The sequence below is a fragment of the Ctenocephalides felis genome, unplaced genomic scaffold (genome assembly GCF_003426905.1).
Source record: "Ctenocephalides felis isolate EL2017-DRISC unplaced genomic scaffold, ASM342690v1 CF-g0.4_SCAFFOLD_03572, whole genome shotgun sequence".
NCBI classification, from domain to species: Eukaryota; Metazoa; Arthropoda; class Insecta; order Siphonaptera; family Pulicidae; genus Ctenocephalides; species Ctenocephalides felis.
In genome coordinates this window covers 34,298,132-34,317,693 of record NW_020539726.1, presented here as the reverse complement: position 1 = coordinate 34,317,693, position 19,562 = coordinate 34,298,132, and the positions used below count along the sequence as shown (strand labels likewise).

At 31.1% G+C, this 19,562-nt stretch overlaps 1 protein-coding gene across 1 annotated transcript; it reads right to left on the bottom strand.

The window, feature by feature from the left end:
* Positions 1-1,411: 1,411 nt before the first annotated feature.
* LOC113388405 (probable helicase with zinc finger domain) lies at positions 1,412-16,825 on the bottom strand. Its single transcript, XM_026625787.1, has 5 exons — positions 15,800-16,825; positions 12,757-12,975; positions 7,342-8,933; positions 7,136-7,268; positions 1,412-4,032 (listed from the first exon to the last, which is right to left on the bottom strand). Exons 1-5 carry the CDS (start codon positions 16,554-16,556, stop codon positions 1,412-1,414), a joined length of 5,322 nt encoding a protein of 1,773 aa, XP_026481572.1. The 5' UTR covers positions 16,557-16,825.
* Positions 16,826-19,562: the final 2,737 nt, after the last annotated feature.

Here is a 19,562-nt window from a genome sequence, read left to right as displayed (position 1 = left end):
TTTTTTAAAGACCTGGATACCCAAAACGTTGAATTTTTTTTTTTTAAAGAAGGTTAGGTGTGTATGTATGTATATATATATATATATATATATATATATATATATATAAACAAAGTCTAATAATCGGGTATAAACATCAATAAAAGACATGAATTTCTTTCAAAAATTTATTTTACATCCATACGTTTCGGCTATAATCCAAGCCTTCATTCAGTGGAAACTAAAAATAAAACGTAAAAACGATGTAACTGACTCAGAGACTTGTTCTAGTGTAATATGAATACCATACATTAAAGAATTGTATGTTGTAACCAATTTTAGCACAACGACAAGTATTATTTTTACCAAAACAAAAACCCCTTTTAATATCGAACGACTTAGAAATCTCGTCTATTAAATAAATTGTTTAGACTGTAATTTAATTTACATAGGAGAAACAAGCCAGAACTTAATTAAACGTTTACAACATAAAAATAATTAAAAAAAACCGAGACAATTTAAAACTATGCTTACGGACCACATTAATACTTTAAAACACAATGTACACTTTTCTCACCCGACGAAGAATTATAGAAGGATCTTATTTAACTATTTATAACAATAAGACAATAAATAAACGGAATGAACAGAATGAATTTTATTTTTAGTTTCCACTGATTGAAGGCTTAGATTACAGCCGAAACGTATGGATGTAAATTAAATTTTTCAAAGAAATTCATGTCTTTTGTTGATTTAAGCCCGATTACTAGACTTTGTTAATACATATGTCAACATTTAATTCAGAATCATACATATACATATATATATATATATATATATATATATATATAATAAAATAAACAAAATATTTTAAAGTAAAGTAAAATTTCCTTGCATTTGAAAATTCATACTGTATTATTTTTGTAACACCACAGGCTATTATCACACACTGTTCAAAATGCATTAATTATTCAAAACCATTCAAAATTTAAAAACAAAACATTGAATGCATTTTTATAATTATATGCAATATACAGTTTATATACTGATTAATAAATGATAAAGAAAAAAATAATAAATAAATGACTTCATATCATATCAAAAAAATTTCAGAAGTTTTCAATGTACACTACACTAAAGTCAAAGTATGGTAAATGAACAATTAATTAAATTAAGAATAAAATGCAAATTAATTGCATGATCAATTCATATTTTTTTGAGTTTTTTTATATTATATTTTTTTGGTGACAACGTTTGCCCGCAGATTTTTTTTGATCGTTCAAACGACCTGTTACAATTGGGATATATTTTTTTACGTTTTTTATGCAGACAAACTTTGTCGATTTTTTCCACCATGTGTCACAATTGGGTCACGTTTATCATGGTACATGTTTATAGTTAAAATTACGACATCGAGAGATTCTCGCGGACATTATTGGAAATAATGGTACAGCCCGGAAGAGTTGTGCTGGTTGTTTTTATGTCCCAAATCTCGCAGAACTGCAAAAGGGTCACCATTACGTTCTGGTTCTTCTATAGGTTTTACAGGGTTACGCAAAACACTGGCATAGGTTGCTGAATTTTGGGCATGTTGTCTGGTGATCATTTCTTCAACGCTCTCTTGTTTCCTTCCGCCTAAGTTTAGAGATTGTGCAAAATCTGCGTTGATTTGCTGCTGTAAACGTTCCTGTTGTAATTGACTTACTTGTTGCGGTGTTAAATTGCTTAATACATGTTGCCGATGCATGTTTAGAAGATGCACATTGTCCGGCTGGTTGTTGTGTCCAAAGTTGAAAGAGTTTGTGTTGAGTCCTACTTTGTCGTCTAAGAGATTATGTTGCTCACCGCCGTACATGTCTTGTAGCTGGTTATGTTGACCACCAACTTGTCCAGCTTGTCTTCGGTACAAAGGTACAGAATGTGATGTAGCATCGTGAAACTTCCAGGGTACATCTGTAGTATCCGGGATGAATGTTCGATGAGCATTAAGTTGCTGTTGCAATAGTCTTTCTTCCCGTAAGGACTGTTGCTGTTGCAAAAGCATCATGGAGTTCTCAACATCCCGCAAAATCACCGGTTTGTTTATATAATTCATATCACTTTTGTTCTCCATCCAGTTTCGATCAGGCTGCATGTTCAATCCAGCAGACCCGTGTCCATTAGGCATATTATGATACAAATTCTGCGCAAAATTAGGTTTGTCGTTTAAAATATCATCGAAACGCGATATTTCATTGTTGGGTAAATATAAATCCTGTGCTGCCGGTTGATGCTTGTTCATGTTTATAACATGTTGTAAAATTTCAGAGAATTTTGTGGCTGGTTCCATACCTTGTGTGTCTAACAAATGCCTGTACCACTCCAATTGCCTAGCCTTCGGTTCCAAAGCCATATCATGAAATGTTATATTCGGCGGCAACAAAGTCCATTCTGGTGTCCTGATGGTCTCCTGCACAACTGGTGGTCGTTCAGGAAAGTGCACGTTTTGCAAAAACTGTATATGCTCCTTCTCCGGCTGAACTTTGTTGTGCGTCGGTGTCGGCATCACAGGATGAGGTATTTGTTGATTTATATGCTGGTTGTACATCTGGTTCACCCTTGCCAAATTATCATAGTTATCAGTGACAAAATGTGGTGGACTCGGAGTGTTCCTTTGCGCCATATTGTACAAACCATGCTGCTGCTTCGTCATATGTTGCAACGTAGGCATTGATATATTATTTGGGCTTCTCATAGTCGGTAAAACCGGAGGCATTCTTATAGGAATATCCTGCTGGTTGACTTTGCTTTTCGGTGAAAGCATTGAAAACGCGTTGTTCCATGAAGGTTGCACGTTGTTTGGAGGTTGCGATGCGTTTACCGCGGGTTGTCTTATTGGTGGCGGGAACACGTTTGTATTTTGCGCCGGAGGCGCCTGATTAGGATAATAATAAACCGAGTACGGCGGTTGATACACTGGTGGTGGTCCAGGTGCGCCCATAAACGGCGGTATTTGATTCGTATTCGAAGGAAATCTAACAGGTTGCGTGGACGGGACAGGAGGTGGCACATTTGTTTGAGTATTATAAGTACTTACAGAATTCTGCTGGCTTTTGATGTAAGCTTCAGACTGAAAAGCACGCGGTATAAATTCAGGTGCTAAAGGATTCAGCACATAAGTCTTTTTTAACTCCACGCCGTCCAGTTGAGATCTAAGAAGTGACCAAGTGATACCAAACAAACTTTTGTTTTGGTTACAAATTTCTATGAAACGCTCCCAAACCTTCCGGCACCTACCAATAGAACACAAGGCTACTGGGTCACCTACCACAGCAACCAGACTTTGTGCACGCGTAATTGCTGTGTTTAATAATTTTGAATTTGAAAGAAACCCGTAGTCTAGTTCATCAGGTTTGGTACCTGCACAAGTACGTCTAGTCCTTACAGTTGATAAAAATATTGCTCTAAACTGTTTGCCCTGAACATTCAAAACCCGTTCAACCGAAATACCACCCATACGCCTCTTCCTTAACTCAGACCTTATACGAAAAACTTGATCAGCATAAGGTGTCATAATCCCTATACTGTGCTCATCCAATTTACCCCAAGCAGCCGGCCATTTCTTTCGCAACTCCGAAACCCTTTCAACAACCTCATAAACCTCAGAATTATTATAAAAAGCCGTTGAATTCGTATCTTGAACATCCTCGCCTCTCGTTGTAAAAAACGTCAAGGGGTAAAATTTATCGTGCCGCGGCTGCTTACCACTGGATATCAATTTTTGATCATAAAACAGTTCAGAAGTAAAGTGAATTATGGCCTCGTGTGCTCTGTAGTTTTCGCACAGTAAAATTTTGCAGGGGAATGTTCCCGGATAATGATCGTACAAACGTTCTAGTAATGATACATGTAAGTTTCGTTCTTTAGCGAATGCTGAGAACAGTTCGGGACTTAACTGCATGTGGTCTCCGGCAAGGACAATTCTTGTTTGGTCACCGGCGAGGGCGAGGGGCATTATTGCTTCGCATTCCATGGCTTGTGCAGCTTCGTCCAGGAGTATGTGGGTGAAGTATCCTGGTAGAAAATATAGAAATTGATAATTGATACGAATATGCAAATTGGTAAATTATTACATGATTAGTAATGTTTTGATTCTAATTGGTGAAATGTAAGATAAAATAAGTGAAAAAATATACTCATTGTTAAATTGATGAATATGTGAAATTTGTTCATTATTACTTAGGTTAGGATATTCTTCTACTTGTCTGACATATATCAAGATTGTCATTTAAACAAATATCAAGAGTGTTAGGTTTACTGAAGTAAAACTTCTAAGACTACTTTAAACAGGTAACAAGGAAGTATGAAAGTGGCCAAACGAGAATTGCCTGAAAATGTTCTGCATGGTCTGAAAATGTTCTAGATAGTCTGAAAATGTTTAAAGGGTTTAAATATTTCTAGATCGTCTAAAAATATTTAGGATTGTTTCAGAATTTTCTGGATAGTTTGATAATTTTCTAGATAGTCGAAAAATGTTCAAGTCTGGAAAAGTTCAGGATAGTTTGAAAATGTTCAAAAAAGTTCCAGATACTCTGAAAATGTTTAAATAATCTCGAAATGTTCTGGATAGTATGAAAATATTCTGGATACTCCGAAACAAATTTAAATGGTGTGAAATTGTTCTACATATACTGAAAATGTTCTGGATAGTCTAAAAATTCTTCAGATAGTCTGAAAATGTTCTTGAAAGTCTGAAAACGTTCTGGGTAGTTTGGTCTGAAAACGTTCTAGTCTGGAAATGTTGTAAATAGCCTAAAAATATTCTTGGTAGTCTAAACATGTTCTGAATATACTCGAAATGTTTTGAATAGTCTGAAATATGTTCTGGACAGTCTGAAAATGTTTTGGACAGCCTGAAAATGTTCTGGACAGCCTGAAAATGTTCTGGATAGTCTAAAAATATTTCAGGTAGTCTGAAAATGTTCTTGAAAGTCTGAAAACGTTCTGGGAAGTTTGGTCTAAAAACGTTCTAGTCGGGAAATGTTGTAAATAGCCTAAAAATATTCTTGGTAGTCTAAACATGTTCTGAATATTCTCAAAATGTTTTGAATAGTCTGAAAAATGTTCTGGACAGTCTGAAAATATTCTGGACAGTCTGAAAATATTCTGGACAGTCTGAAAACATTCTGGACAGTCTGAAAACATTCTGGACAGTCTGAAAACATTCTGAACAGTCTGAAAACATTCTGAACAGTCTGAAAACATTCTGAACAGTCTGAAAATGTTCTGGACAGCCTGAAAATGTTCTGGACAGCCTGAAAATGTTCTGGATAGTTTCAGAATGTTCTAGATAGTTTCAAAATGTTCTAGACAGTTTCAAAATGTTCTAGACAGTTTCAAAATGTTCTAGACAGTTTCAAAATGTTCTAGATAGTTTCAAAATGTTCTAGATAGTTTCAAGATGTTCTAGATAGTTTCAAAATGTTCTAGATAGTTTCAAAATGTTCTAGATAGTTTCAAAATGTTCTAGATAGTTTCAAAATGTTCTAGATAGTTTCAAAATGTTCGAAAATGTTCGTGATAGTCTGAAAATGTTCTGGACAGTCTGAAAATGTTCTGGATAGTCTGAAAATGTTCTGGGCAGTCTAAAAACCTTCTAGATAGTCTAAAAGCGTTCTAGATAGTTTTAAAATGTTCTGAATAGTCTTAAAATGTTCTGGATAGCCTGGAAACGTTCTAGATAGGTTGAAAATGGTCTGAAAATGTTCTGAATAGCCTCAAAATGTTCTAGAGAGTCTTAAAATGTTCTAGATGGTCTTAAAATGTTCTATATAGTTTTAGAAATGATGTAAAATGTTCTGGCCAGTTTAAAAACGTTTTAGATAGCCTGAAAATGTTCTGGATAGTCTGAAAATATTCTGGATGGCCTGAATATGTTCTGGACAGTCTGAAAACATCCTGGACAGTGTGAAAACATTCTGGACAGTCTGAACAAACTCTATATAGTCTTCAAATGGTTTTGGTTAGTCTTGAAATGGTTCTGAATGGTCTGAAAATGTTCCAGAAGATCTAAAAACGTTCTGAATAGTCTGAAAGTATTCTAGATGGTCTGAAAAAGTTCTGGATAGTCTCAAAATGTTTCTGGATGATCTAAAAATGTTTTTGATGGCCTGAAAATATTATTGATAATCTAGAATCTGACTTATTTTTGGTCTAAATATCCCTGATAGTCTGAAAAAGTTCTAGACAGCCCCAGAATGTTCTAGACACTCTCAAAATGTTTTAGATAAATTTAAAATGTTCTAGACACTCTCAAAATGTTCTAGATATACTGAAAATATTCTAAAAAATATTTTAGATATTCTGAATAAGTTCTACATAGACTAAAAATGTTCTTTAACCAAATTTAACCAAAAATGTTGAAAAACTACTAAAAATATTCAAAATCGACCAAATATTTTGAAAATCGTCTGAAAATGTTGAAAATCGACCAAAAATTTTCATAATTGTCAAAAAACGCTGCAAATTTTCTGAAAATGTCTAACAATGTTCTGAATCAAATAAAATTGTCTGAAAATGTAGCAATTTAACCAAAAATATTGTAAATGGACCAAAAATGCTGAAAATCATCCAAAAATGTTGCAAATGGTCGACAAACGTTGCAAATCTCCTAAAAATGTAGTAAATCGTCCAAAAATGTTGCAAGTCGTCTGAAAATGTTGCAAATCGTGGGAAAATTTTACAAACTGTCCAAAAATGTATGAAATTGTCTGAAAATGTTGCAAATAGCATGAAAATATTGTAGGTTGGCTGAAATTTGTAAATTTGAGTTTTATAAAATCTAACATAATGTAACATTAAAAAAATATTGAAAAAAAGCTGAAACATTTTGTATCATACTTTAGTTCGCAAATATTACATATTTGGATATTGTTCTTATGGAAAATCGAAAATTAAAAAAAGGACACCAACTTGACATGTTATTAAAGTTAACGTTTTAGAGAAAACATTCATGAGAAGTAAAATTTTGATGACAAATGATGAAACTTCAATATAAAACTTAAATATAACTAGAAAATATGAAATCCCTAATCGGATTTGCTTGCCAAAAAAACTTCTCCTTCAGAAAACTGTATTAACAAAAACGAGGCAAAAATTATAAATATTAACAAATTACCTTTAGGCAATCCAAGATTAGCCAGCTCCATCGATATCGACAACGTCACCACAATAATCCTATGCTTCATCACATCTTGCAAAGTAGGTTTTTGGAAATTCCTCACATTACCATTAGTTTCTATCAAACAATACTGCAAAAACAACAAAAAAAAACTTTAACAAACACATCCTTAAAATACTATATTTATTTTAATTTAAATTCACCTTTTGTACAATCTGATTAGCTGTCGCCACCCATCTCTTATGATAATAAATACGTAAAGGCCTGGCTTCTTCCATACCACTTTCCACCCATGGATGAAGATAGTCTTTGATGTACAAATCAGCAGCTGAGTTCGAATGTGTACAAATTAAAATCCTGGTATCGGATTGTAGTAGTAGTTGTTTTATCGCTTGGGCCAAAGTGTAGGTTTTACCAGTACCGAAAGGTCCGATGATTAGAATCGGTGGTAAGTTGATATGCATGGGTGTAGTGATGGCAACTACAGCTTCTTTTTGTTTTAGGTTTAATTTAGGGTCCAAAGATTCTGACCATTGGCGTTGTGGTGTCCAGGGTATGTTGGGTTCTAAGTACGTGTCAGGGAAAATTACGCGAAAGTCAGCGATTTTGTCTATGGCGTAGTGCCATTCACAATATGTCAAGCGGTTTAGTTGGAACTGCACTTCAGCAATAAAATCTGTGTCGGCTTTGATATTCAGCTCCTGGACAGTAGTTGCTGATAGTCTCATATAAACCATGTTTTTGCCCTTGTCTTCAATCAAAGCCTCATAAACTTTGCGTTTACCATTGGCGTCCAATTGGGTCTTGGATTGCTCCGACGTCAAAAACACCGATGTGCAATTATTCAAAATCAGCCTACCGGCTGATGTATCCTCCGACACGTCTTTACCCAAAGTCATGAGAGCAAACAATTCGCCGCTCACCGAATATTTGGCAGTACTTGTAGCCATACCACTTGGCGCCAACAAATAACTAGACGTGATCCTAAGTTTTGTGGTCAAATTATACCTAGCAACTTGTTCATACCTAGCCATTTCTTCAACATACAACAACTCATGCATACGAGATCTATAATTATTTCTAGTCAAACGTTTTTCCATAACCGTGCATTGGGTTAAAGTGAACGTATTTGATCTTGGACAAGGATATGTGTTAAATAAATCGCGATCGCGCTCGTTATCAATAGAACTAACTATAGGTATTAAAGTTGATGTAAAGGGAACTATTTCAGCGTTTTCGGAGTCCCAACGCGCCTCCGTGGATAAAATAATCTCTTTTTTGATTTCCTTAATTTTATCAGCATCTGTTACCGGGACTACGTCCACGCACAAATGCTTCACCAAAACCGGTTCAGTGCCGAAATCGAACACAACACTTTGCCTAAAAGTACCATAAATGTCTGTAGAAAACACGACTTTAACCCTATGCTCCAAAGTAGGCGATTGATCTGTTACAGGATCAGTATACTTGGAATCTAAATTTGTAACACACCATTCCTGGTCAGATGTTAAAGTGGCTTCAACTATCTTATGACCATGTTGGCCTTTTTTGTTAGGTTTAGGTTCGCCCGGAAACACTTGTTTTAGTGTAAAATGGTTTCGGTGGGCGTCTTGCAAAAGTGCAACGGCTCGTAAAAGTAATTTTGTTTTTAGAACGAACGTCCAGTCTCTTTTGCTGACTTTGGATGAAACCGTAGTTACTAAGTCTGAAGAACAGGTTTCTTCGATACCGTCTAGTCTTTCTTTCATGATTTTTTCGGGACTCGGGGCTTGGATCCATTTCTCCAAAAGTTGCTCTAGTAAAAGAAAAGTTAGTAGAAAAAAAGACAGATATAATAATTTTGATATTGATGTCCAAAATAGGTGGAGTTGATTTTAAGTCCATATTAGGGTTTATACAAAAACCGACATTTTAGCACATTTCATTAGGTAATTTTTCCAGAAAACTGAATTTAACCGGTATTGAATTTTTATAAAACAAATTTTTGCTAGAGAACTACAGAATATTCTGTAATTTGAACCAAATATTTTAACAGAATCTAAAGTGATTAAAAACATTTTTGACTGAAATTATTTACTGTTCAATTATATTGGTAATAAATTTTTTTTATGCAATTTAGTACTGACTTCCATAAAAAATCCGCGAATATAGAATCCGCAAATACAAGATGGCATTTTATATGATGTTATAGGGAATACGTTCCAAAGTGACAAAATTAAAAAAAAATAATTATTGTTAAGAACTATTATGTAATATGCAATATCTTAAGAACAATAATTTTCAATATTAAAATTAATTAGTAATAAGCTTAGTATCAAATATAACATTAAAATAAAATGCTATATTAGTTACAATAATATATTTTTACAATAAAGGTCGATTTATTAACGTCCCGTAGGTTAAATTATAGTAATGGGTCAAAAATCAAAAATGAAATTTTTTGCATATCTTCACGTTTTAGAGTTTTCTTAACTTTTCGCCATACCTTATAAAAAAAATTGATGTGTGTGTTTGGATACAAATTTTCGTCGACAATTTAAGGAACACGGTTCAACCGATTTGAATGATTCAAAAAACATTCGATTCCTATTGATAAGGAGATGTGCTGATTAGTTTTTGGAGAAGGCAGTACAGGCTGTTCCAAAGATACGGGGCAAAAAGTGCCAAAAACGGTAACTTAGTTTTTAAGAGAACGAGAAGTCCGATTTTAATATTTCAAAAAAATTTTGCTTGTATTAACAAGATGAACTGATCAAATTTTCATGAAGGCAGGTCTAGTGGTTTCGGAGATCGAGTATAAAAAATAAAAAAAATGTAATTTGGGCTCAAAAACGTACATTAAACATATGCACATACAATTATCATATATTTTATAGAGATTTTAACAATAAGTATAAATTTTGTTTACATTCCTATGGGTTCCGTACCAATGTTTATCCGTTACACGGCGGCACGGCGCTTACGCGCTTCGATATTTCATCACTATGCAGTTAAAGCAGTACGATTGCTTTGAAAAAAAGTTCAGAACTTCCAAAATATTTCAAAATAAAGAAATATTTCAAAAAGTCTTTACCAAATTTTTTTTTTTCAAAAATTTATAGTTTCTCAAAAATCTAATTTTTTCAAAGTGATTTTTTTTTTTCAAAAATGTTAATATTTGAAAAAAAAAATTGCTGGTACGGGAAGTACCAGCAATTTGCCTTAAGGCACGATGCCATGCGCCCCACTAGTTAAAAAAACATTGAATATTTCTCGAATATTTCATTACGGTACGGGAAGTTCCAGCAATTAAGGCACGATGCCATTCACCAATGGTTTTTATAGAAATTACTAGAACAATAAAATAAAAGTTGTACAATTTTTGTTTACAGAAATATTTGTGTAATTTAAATCAGTTTCTAAGTAAAACTATTTAACAAAATAATTAAAACTAGTAACAAAAGTATAATTGTAGGAAAATATTATATAAAACTAATACTTTAGTAAAGCTTAAAAATTTTGTCTATCAATATATAAAAATGTTAGAGTCTGCCGCTAATTATATTTTCGAAAATAAATTTCTTAATAAAAAAAATATAGGTTAGAATTAAAAATGAAAATTATAGCCAAATTCTTATAAATATTAAACAAAGATACAGTATTTGTAACAATATATTTGAAAACGTTTAAAATTTCTCGAATATTTCATTACGGTACGGGGAGTTTTAGCAATTTGTCTTTAGGCACGATGCCATACACCACTAATTTATTTATATTTATATTTAATTTAATGAGTGAGGCAATTAACGAGTACTTAAAAGAAATGTTTCTATTCAAATTGTATGAAGAGTAAATCTGAAATCCTCAAATAAAATGACAACTTGGTAATTTATTTTCCACTTGGGAAAATTTTGTGACTAATTTAAGAATACGCCTAGAAGACAAATCAATAAAAATTGTAAAATAAAATTTCATTTTACTAAATTTAAATAGAATATTAAAATATTTATATTAAAGTTGCCAGAAATTGATAATAGTCGGTGGTTCTTTATTTAATTGTCTATAACTAAAATTAATTTAAATAAGTATGTATCTTAGACCTTATACTACATGGACTGCTAGTCGAGTGCAAAATAAGGGCTCTACATAAAAGGGACTGTGACGTCACATGTCTGAGCGAACATTGCCGAGGACAATCGCGGATTCTCTCGCGGTTTAAATAGCCTAAATATAATCTTAATATATCAAATATATACTTCTTTAACATAAAAATCATTTTTTCATAAATGAACTTTTTTTAAGCATTACTGACTATTAAAAATACCTTTATTTCCATTATTTGTTTTTATATCAAATTTTACAATTTTGGTTCTTTTTTTTCACTTTTGAGTATTGTATAAAATTTTATTCAATTTTCTTCATAATTAACTTGAATAATATTACTACTTGTGACAGATATTCAAAAGGTCATTTTTTTAATTTCTGCTCGTTTTGGTAAAATTAAAATTGAAATTATTAATGTGAGAAACTATTTTAACGCGTCTTTAGAATTTTGGCAAATTTTCTCATTCATAACGTATTGATACAACCTCATTTTAAACGTATTAATACTCATCTTAAGACAATCTGAAAATGATACACATTATATTACAATTGTAACTAATAAATATAATTTTGGGAATTATATTTTTCGGAAACCCTGGATAATACGGAACAAAAAGTCTAAATTTGGGACAAGTATTGTTTTCAGGAAAACCCGGAACACAAGGTGAAAATCCGGGACTGTCCCGGCCAAACCGGGACTTATGGTCACCTTATATAATGGCAATTGTGATTGCTAATTGATAATTTTATAATTTTGTAAGAAATGATAATAATATTTAATATTTCATAATAGTTAATTTAATTCAAATATTATCTGTGATAGTTTTATTGCAATAATATAATGGCAATTGAGTGGATTGATAATTTTGTAAGAATTATGATTTAATATTATTACCCCTGTGAAATAAATGTACATAAAATGGAATCCACCCGTTAAAATTGGTTTATATATTATAAGGTAACATATGACATTTGATCAATCGGGAGAGTCCGCGATTGTCGTCGGCAATGTTCGCTCAGACATGTGACGTCACATACCCTTCTATGTTTGAGCACTATATACAACTGAAAACATATGAGGACTAGCAGTCCATGTAGTGTAATGTCTATGGTATGTATGCATAAATTTGATTTACTTTTGTTTTTTGACTTTTGTTTATAATTTATATTATATAATACACAGTTCGTTTCACTATTATAAAAATAATTACATTCTTATATGTGTAAATCATACATAAACGGTGAATAATTGTTTTTAAAGCTAATTCATCCTAGTCAACTATTATATCTTTGTTCTAATAATTTGCATAAAATAATTACTCTCTATCTACTCTCTGAATTTCAGCATAAAACTACTTTTAATGACTTAAAATTCTGTTAATTTGTTTTGCATGAACTACAGAATGTTTGAGCAAAACTTTTTTTATATTAATTCTAAACCAGTGTTCTGGAAAATTTACTATTCTTAAAGTTTTTGTATAAAACATAGGAAACTAGGTAAAAACAAGGGCAAGCCTTTAAAGATTTTCCTTTACCTGTATAACTCTTCCCATATAATTCCTTTTCACTAGCCCTTTGCAATTTCATTCGTCTATATTCGAAACGTTCTCTCCACTCGGACAATTCTTCAGCCCCGTGAGCCTCCACACACTGAGCCCCATATCGACAAGGTCCTCCCAAACTATGGCTCTCGCAAAGGGTGTATGAATCTACTGTGAAACCTCTTGGTGGAGGCCTCCATTTCCAATCTCGTCCTGGAATAAAAATAATTGTGATAATTGAATATGAAACTGTATTTAACATTTTACTAATATGCTTAAAATCTAAAGTTCAGGTGACCCCAGTGAGTAAGTTATTTTTCTTTTTTAAATATTTTTTAACGTAAGGAAAAGTTATAGTATTCGCAAAAAAACGAAAATATTTCTTTTATATGTATGTGTGTGTGAATGATTCAAAAAGCATTTGATTCGTGTTAATGGGGAGAATTGCTGATTAGTTTTTGGCAAAGGCATGTCCGGTCGTTATGGAGATACAGTGAAAAAAGTGACCAAAATGGTAATTCAGTTTTTGAGGTAACGGAGCGTCCAATTCGAATGATTCAAAAAACTTTTTATTTGTATTGACAAAATGAAGAACTTGTTGAAATTTTGGAAAGGCAGGTCCAGCAGTTTCGGTTATATTAAGAAAAACGTTTCAAAAATAATATATAAAATAATAATAATAAAAATTCGTAATATTTATTAGTTAGTCTGGGACGCGGCGCTTACGCGCTTAAAAAAAAAACGAGGTTCGGAATTTTCAAAAGATTTCTAAAAATAAAAAAATTCTATTTTGTCAAAAATGTAATTTTTTTTTCAAGAATTTCTAAATTCTCAAAAATTCAATTCGTTCAAAGTCACAGAAAATGTTAGAACTTTTTTGAAAATTAAAATTTATGCGTGTATATGTAGAAACAAATTTTCGTCGACGATTTCGGGAACATCGATCAACCGATTTGAATAATTCAAAAAACATTCGATTCGTATTGATGGGGAGACGTGCTGAAAAGTTTTTGGCAAAGGCAGGTCCAGCCGTTACGGATATACGGGGCAAAACGTGACAAAAATGGTAATTCAGTTTCTAAGAGAACGGAGTGTCCGATTTGAATGATTCAGAACACATTTTATTTGTATCGACGAAATGAAGAACTGATTAAATTTTTGAGAAAGCAGGTCTAGGGATGTCGGAGATCAAGTAAAAAATGTAAAAAATGCCATTTTGCAGTCAAAAATGATCATTAGACATATGCACATCAAATTATCAGAAATTTTATGGAGATTTCAATAATAAGTATAAATTTTGTTTACATTTCTATGAGTTCCGTACAGCCTGCGTAACAGTAAGTTCTTTCCTCAAAAGATTACTTTTTTCAATTTAAAAATTAAAGTTTTACAAAAATGTCAAATTTTATCAAAAATTTCAAAATTCTCGAAAATTAAATTTTTTCAAAAAAAAGTTAATAATTTTTTGTAAATCTTAATTTTTGGTATGGGAAGTATCCCCTACTAAGTTAACTAAATATAAATAAGTTTATAGTGAATTGTATTAAATAATTTAAAAAATAAATAGAAATTAGATTTAATAAATGAATAAAAAATTAATTAAATTAAATAATAAATAAATAAGTTATAAAATAGTTAATAGTTAGTTAAATTCTTCTAAAATTCAATATATTTAAAAAAAATGCATTCTTAAACAAAAATATTGTTTATTTTAAAAATTGATCGTTTTTCACAGAAAATTGATTCCTTCTTTTGAATATAGAAATTTACTTTTATAATTTACTTTTAAACATACTTTTAAAATAATCATGCTTTGTTTAAAAAGTCCATACTCTCTTATAAAAAACTTATTTTTTTTGAAAATATATACTGCATTTTTAAAAATAAAACTTTCTTCTGAAAAACAATTATATATTCTACTATAACGCCGTTTAATAATTGATAACAAAATATAAAATTTACTAAAACTTTTAGAATAAACTATATTAAAATTTTAAATTAATGAAATCACTGTGCAATTACTCAATAAATGTAGTAAAACTAATGCAAAAGATACCTCATTTGCCATTTTTAATTTGAGCCCCCAAACATGTTTCATTTCTTAAATAAAACACCAATAAATAAATAGGATATAAAAAAATCTATTGACTAAAATCATCAATCGAAAAAATTTAATTTTTGCAAAAAATCTGAATAATTCTCAAGAATTCACTCAAACGTGGTTCAATCATTGAGCAAAACCTTAATAAAATATAAAATTTAGTAGAACTTTTAAAAAAAAAACTATAAGAAAATTTAAAATTAATGAAATCACTATACTTATTGTACAATAAATGTAATAAAAATAATGCAAAAAATACCTGATTCTTTTAAACATTGAAATTTATTTTTATAAAACTTTATAATTTTCATTTAAAAAAAAATAATACTTTGTTTAAAAAGTTGATACTCTCTTATGAAAAACTTATACTTACTTTAAAAATTTATACTGTATTTTTAAAATTAATACTTTCTTTTGAAAAATAATAATACTTATGTTTTAAGAAGAATTCATTTTAATATGGTTCAATAATTGAGAAAATTCCTAATAAAATAAAATTTAGTAAAACTTTTAAAATAAACCATATGAAAATTTAAATATAATGAAATCACTGTACAACAGCTTAATAAATGTATTAAAAATAAGGCAAAAAATACCCCATTTGCCATTTGCAATTTGAGCCCCCAAATATGTTTTATTTTTTAAATAAAATACCAATAAATATAAAAAAATCTATTGACTAAAATAAGGAATTGAAAAAAACGACTTTTTGTGAAAAATCTGGCTCGAATCTGGAGACTGTATACTAGTCTTTCGTTTTATAAAATACAACTTTGCAAAACATGGGATGTACCCATGGGGGCTACCTGTGTGCTTCTTGAAGTTCCATTTACCAATATTGAATCCTGATAATGCCTTAAGTACAACTACATCAATCAATTACAAATTTCAATAAATTACTTCAATAAATGCATTGTTAAGTAACAAATTACTAACCTTCATCAGACATAATAACAGTTTGATGTGCTTCCGACTGGCAATGAGTCCTCAACTCAGCCCGGTCTGCAAAACTCAAACTGCAATATGTACAAACAATCTCCGACATCTCTTCTTTATCCCCCACCTCATTCAAAGTCAAATTACCGATGTGGTCTATTTGTTTTTGAAAACTATTTAATTGAGTATTATTTCCAAAATCAAGTTTCTTCGAAACCCCATGTGATGATTCTGAAGTCTTTTTATTGCTTTTCCTAGTCCTATTGGAAGTGGATAGTAGTTCTAGTTTTTCATCAATGTTCATCATTTCTTCGTCTAAGCGTTGTTGGGATATACGTTGATTTGCACGTTGCCCATTGGCCATTTGGATTACAGTACGGTATCGATCCAGGAGTTTGAAAGCTTCGCTATTGTTGGGCATGAGAGTCTGCCATTCCCTGCATGCCGAGTCGGCTTCAGAGTACCTTTTTAGTTTGTACAAGGAGTGCACAAGTCTTCTGCGGACTCTGGTACCTAAAGTGTTGACTTCACTGTCGGTTAATAGTTTTAAAACACGTCTGCAATCTAGAATTACTGTTTCATGTCTATTTAATTCCTGGCAGCATTCAGCTCGACCCATTAAACAGGCTATGACTCTCTCTTTGGAGGTTTTAAAGTTGTTTGAGTTGGGACCCAAAATTAAATCGTACAATTGAACAGCTTGCGAAAACTCTTTACGTAAAGTTAAATCGTGAGCTTGGATTTCTTTATCAGACATTTTAATACGTAACAAGTGTGTTGAAAATATGTCATTTACCTTTTAGAATTTTGATTTGTTTGTGTGTTTGCAAGCTAGGTTAGTGACGGACTCACATCCCAAGATGTCAAAAACTTTAGCCATTATTGCACTAAATCGAGCTCCCTGCTGGGGCCTATGGTGAAACTAAGCTTGGTTTCTTTCATATTCGAATTGATTTGAATTAATAAAATGAAAATCGAGTCTTTTTATCACCTCACTTTGGCTACATTTAACATCGCACTTATTAATAATACGGTAAACTTCGCTTTGGCATTTGACAAACCGATTAGTGTAGTTCGCGTCGTTCACACGAACCGAACGGCGGCGCTGATTTCAATAACATTGCAGCGCTGCCAACATTATAAGACAAGTGTCAAATTAACGAAAGAAATTCAACCGAAATGTTTTTGTAATTGTAAATATGTGTTATTTATTATGAATTTATGTATGATTTTTGGTTATAACAGTGTGTTAAGTGTAATAATGTGTTTTTATTATACATTTGTGCAAAATACTTGCGTTAAAACTTCCATTTTATATTGCTGCATAAGATGACATAAATAAATCAAGTTTAGGTTAACCGAAAAATGGCCGAAAGTGAATTCAAATGAACGGTAAGCCGACTAATTATTAATATATTAATAATAATATTTATTGATATTTATAAATAAATTTATTATAATTATGCGTAAAGTATTTACGTCAATTTATAAAAGCCTTGTATTATTGTAACTATTATCATCAAAGATGACATAAGAAGTTAAATTTGGTCGAAAAATGGCGGAAAGTGAATTCAAATAAAAAGTAAGGCATCTAATTATTAATAATAATTAACGAAAAAAATTCAACCGAAATAATTTTGTAAATATGTATTGTTTATTATAACAATGTTTTAAGTGTAATAATGTGTATTTATTATATATTTGAGCAAAATACTTGCGTTAAAACTGCCTTTTAATACTGCTGCATGAGATGACATAAGTAAATCAAGTTTAGGTTAACCGAAAAATGGCCGAAAGTGAATTCAAATAGAAGGTAAGCCGACTAATTTTAATATATTAAATAATAATTATATTCATTGATATTTATAATATTTATTACAATTTTGTGTAAAATACCTGCGTATAAAATCCAATTTGTATTGCTACTATCATCATTATCATTATGGCAGAAAAATGGACGAAAGTGTATTCAAATGAAAGGTAAGCCAACTAATTATCAATAATAATATTTATTTCTATTTATAATAATATTCATTATAATTATGTATAAAATACGTCAAAATTTATAAATGCTTTATAAAAGTAGCCAGAAGTTTATAAAAGCCAATTAATATTGGTACTAATTTTATTATAGTTGATATAAGTTATTAAAATTTGGCCGAAAAATGGCCGAAAGTGAAATTTAAACAAAAGTCAAGACAACTATTTATTAATAATAATATTCATTGATATTTATAATAATATCCATTTTAATTTTGGGTAAAACACTCATGTCAATTTATAAAACTCAATTTATATTAGTACTATTATCATCTTACATGACATAAGAAATTAAATTAAATAACTTCCCCGGGGAGAAGTTTATGTTTTCATCAGAAAATCCGATTTTGTGAAGAAGCAAAAACCTGATTTTATGTTTCTTCGACGTTTTAATCCATTCTGAATCGAATGAGACCAAATTTGGAAAAAGTATGTGTATGTGTATGTGAACAGATTTTTTGCCGTAAATCGAAGCTTTCTCAAAAACGGCTGGACCGATTTCAAAAATTTAAAAGCCATTCGATGTATCTGGATGAGTACTATTGTCTATCAGTTTTGCACTACGATCAGCCAAGCCGTTTCTGTGTAAATATCAGAAAAAAAAACAAAAAAATTTGGTCCACATCTTAGCAGCAAAAAAATAAATTTTGTCCATTTATTTGCATGAAAAGGTACAATTTTTTATTTTCTCTGCTAAAACGTGCACAAAAATATATGCTTTTTTCTGCTAAAACGTGGACAATTTTTTTGCTTTTTTCATAATCGACAATATATGTAATATGTAATATGTAATTTGGCGACTCAAGTTGGTTTTGCCATATTTTAGCAGAAAAAGCTCAAATTTTTGACCACGTTTTAGCAGAGAAAGCTCAGATTTTTGTCCACGTTTTAGCTGGGAAAGCACAAAATTTTAGCTGATTAAGTATAAAATTTGGTCCACGTTTTAGCAGAAAAAAGCTTAAATTTTTGTCCACGTTTTAGCTGAGAAAGCACAAAATTTTAGCTGAGAAAGCACCAAACTTGGTCCACATTTTAGCAGAAAAAAGCTTAAATGTTTGTCCACGTTCTAGAAGAGAAAGCACAAAATTTTAGTTGAGAACGCACAAAACTTGGTCTACATTTTAGTAAAAAAAGCTTAAATTTTTGTCCACGTTTTAACAGAAAAATGCTCAAATTTTTGTACACATTTTAGCAGAAGAAACGCAAAATTCTGTACACATTTTAGCAGAAAAAAGCACTAATTTTGCCCTTTCTTAGCAAAAAAATCTGTTTTTGTTTATATTTTTTTTGCTAAAACGTAGACAAAGAAAAAAGCACAAATTTCTGCCACAATTTACCAAAAATTTTTAATCAATTTTAATAATTCTAATAATTTTTTTTTTTTCGAAAAATGTAGGCTGCAAATCGTATTAGGTATTGTTAAAGATCGCCCAGACCGTTTCTTCGTAATTAATTGTCGATTTGTTATACAGTGCTCAACCGGGATTCGCTCTGAGTACCCCCTAGTTTGACACTTAACCACTTAGACAGGCTCGGCGTCATTTTCATTAATTTAAATTAAAATATTTTTATAGCGACAATTTGTAATTATCTCTTTTACCCTTGCAAGTAAATAATTTATATTCATTATTTAATTATGAATCTCCCCTTGTATTAGTGGTTAAAACTGTGAGGTACTATCAAAGACTTTTGGTCTTATACCTGACTCAGACAGCCTGATGTC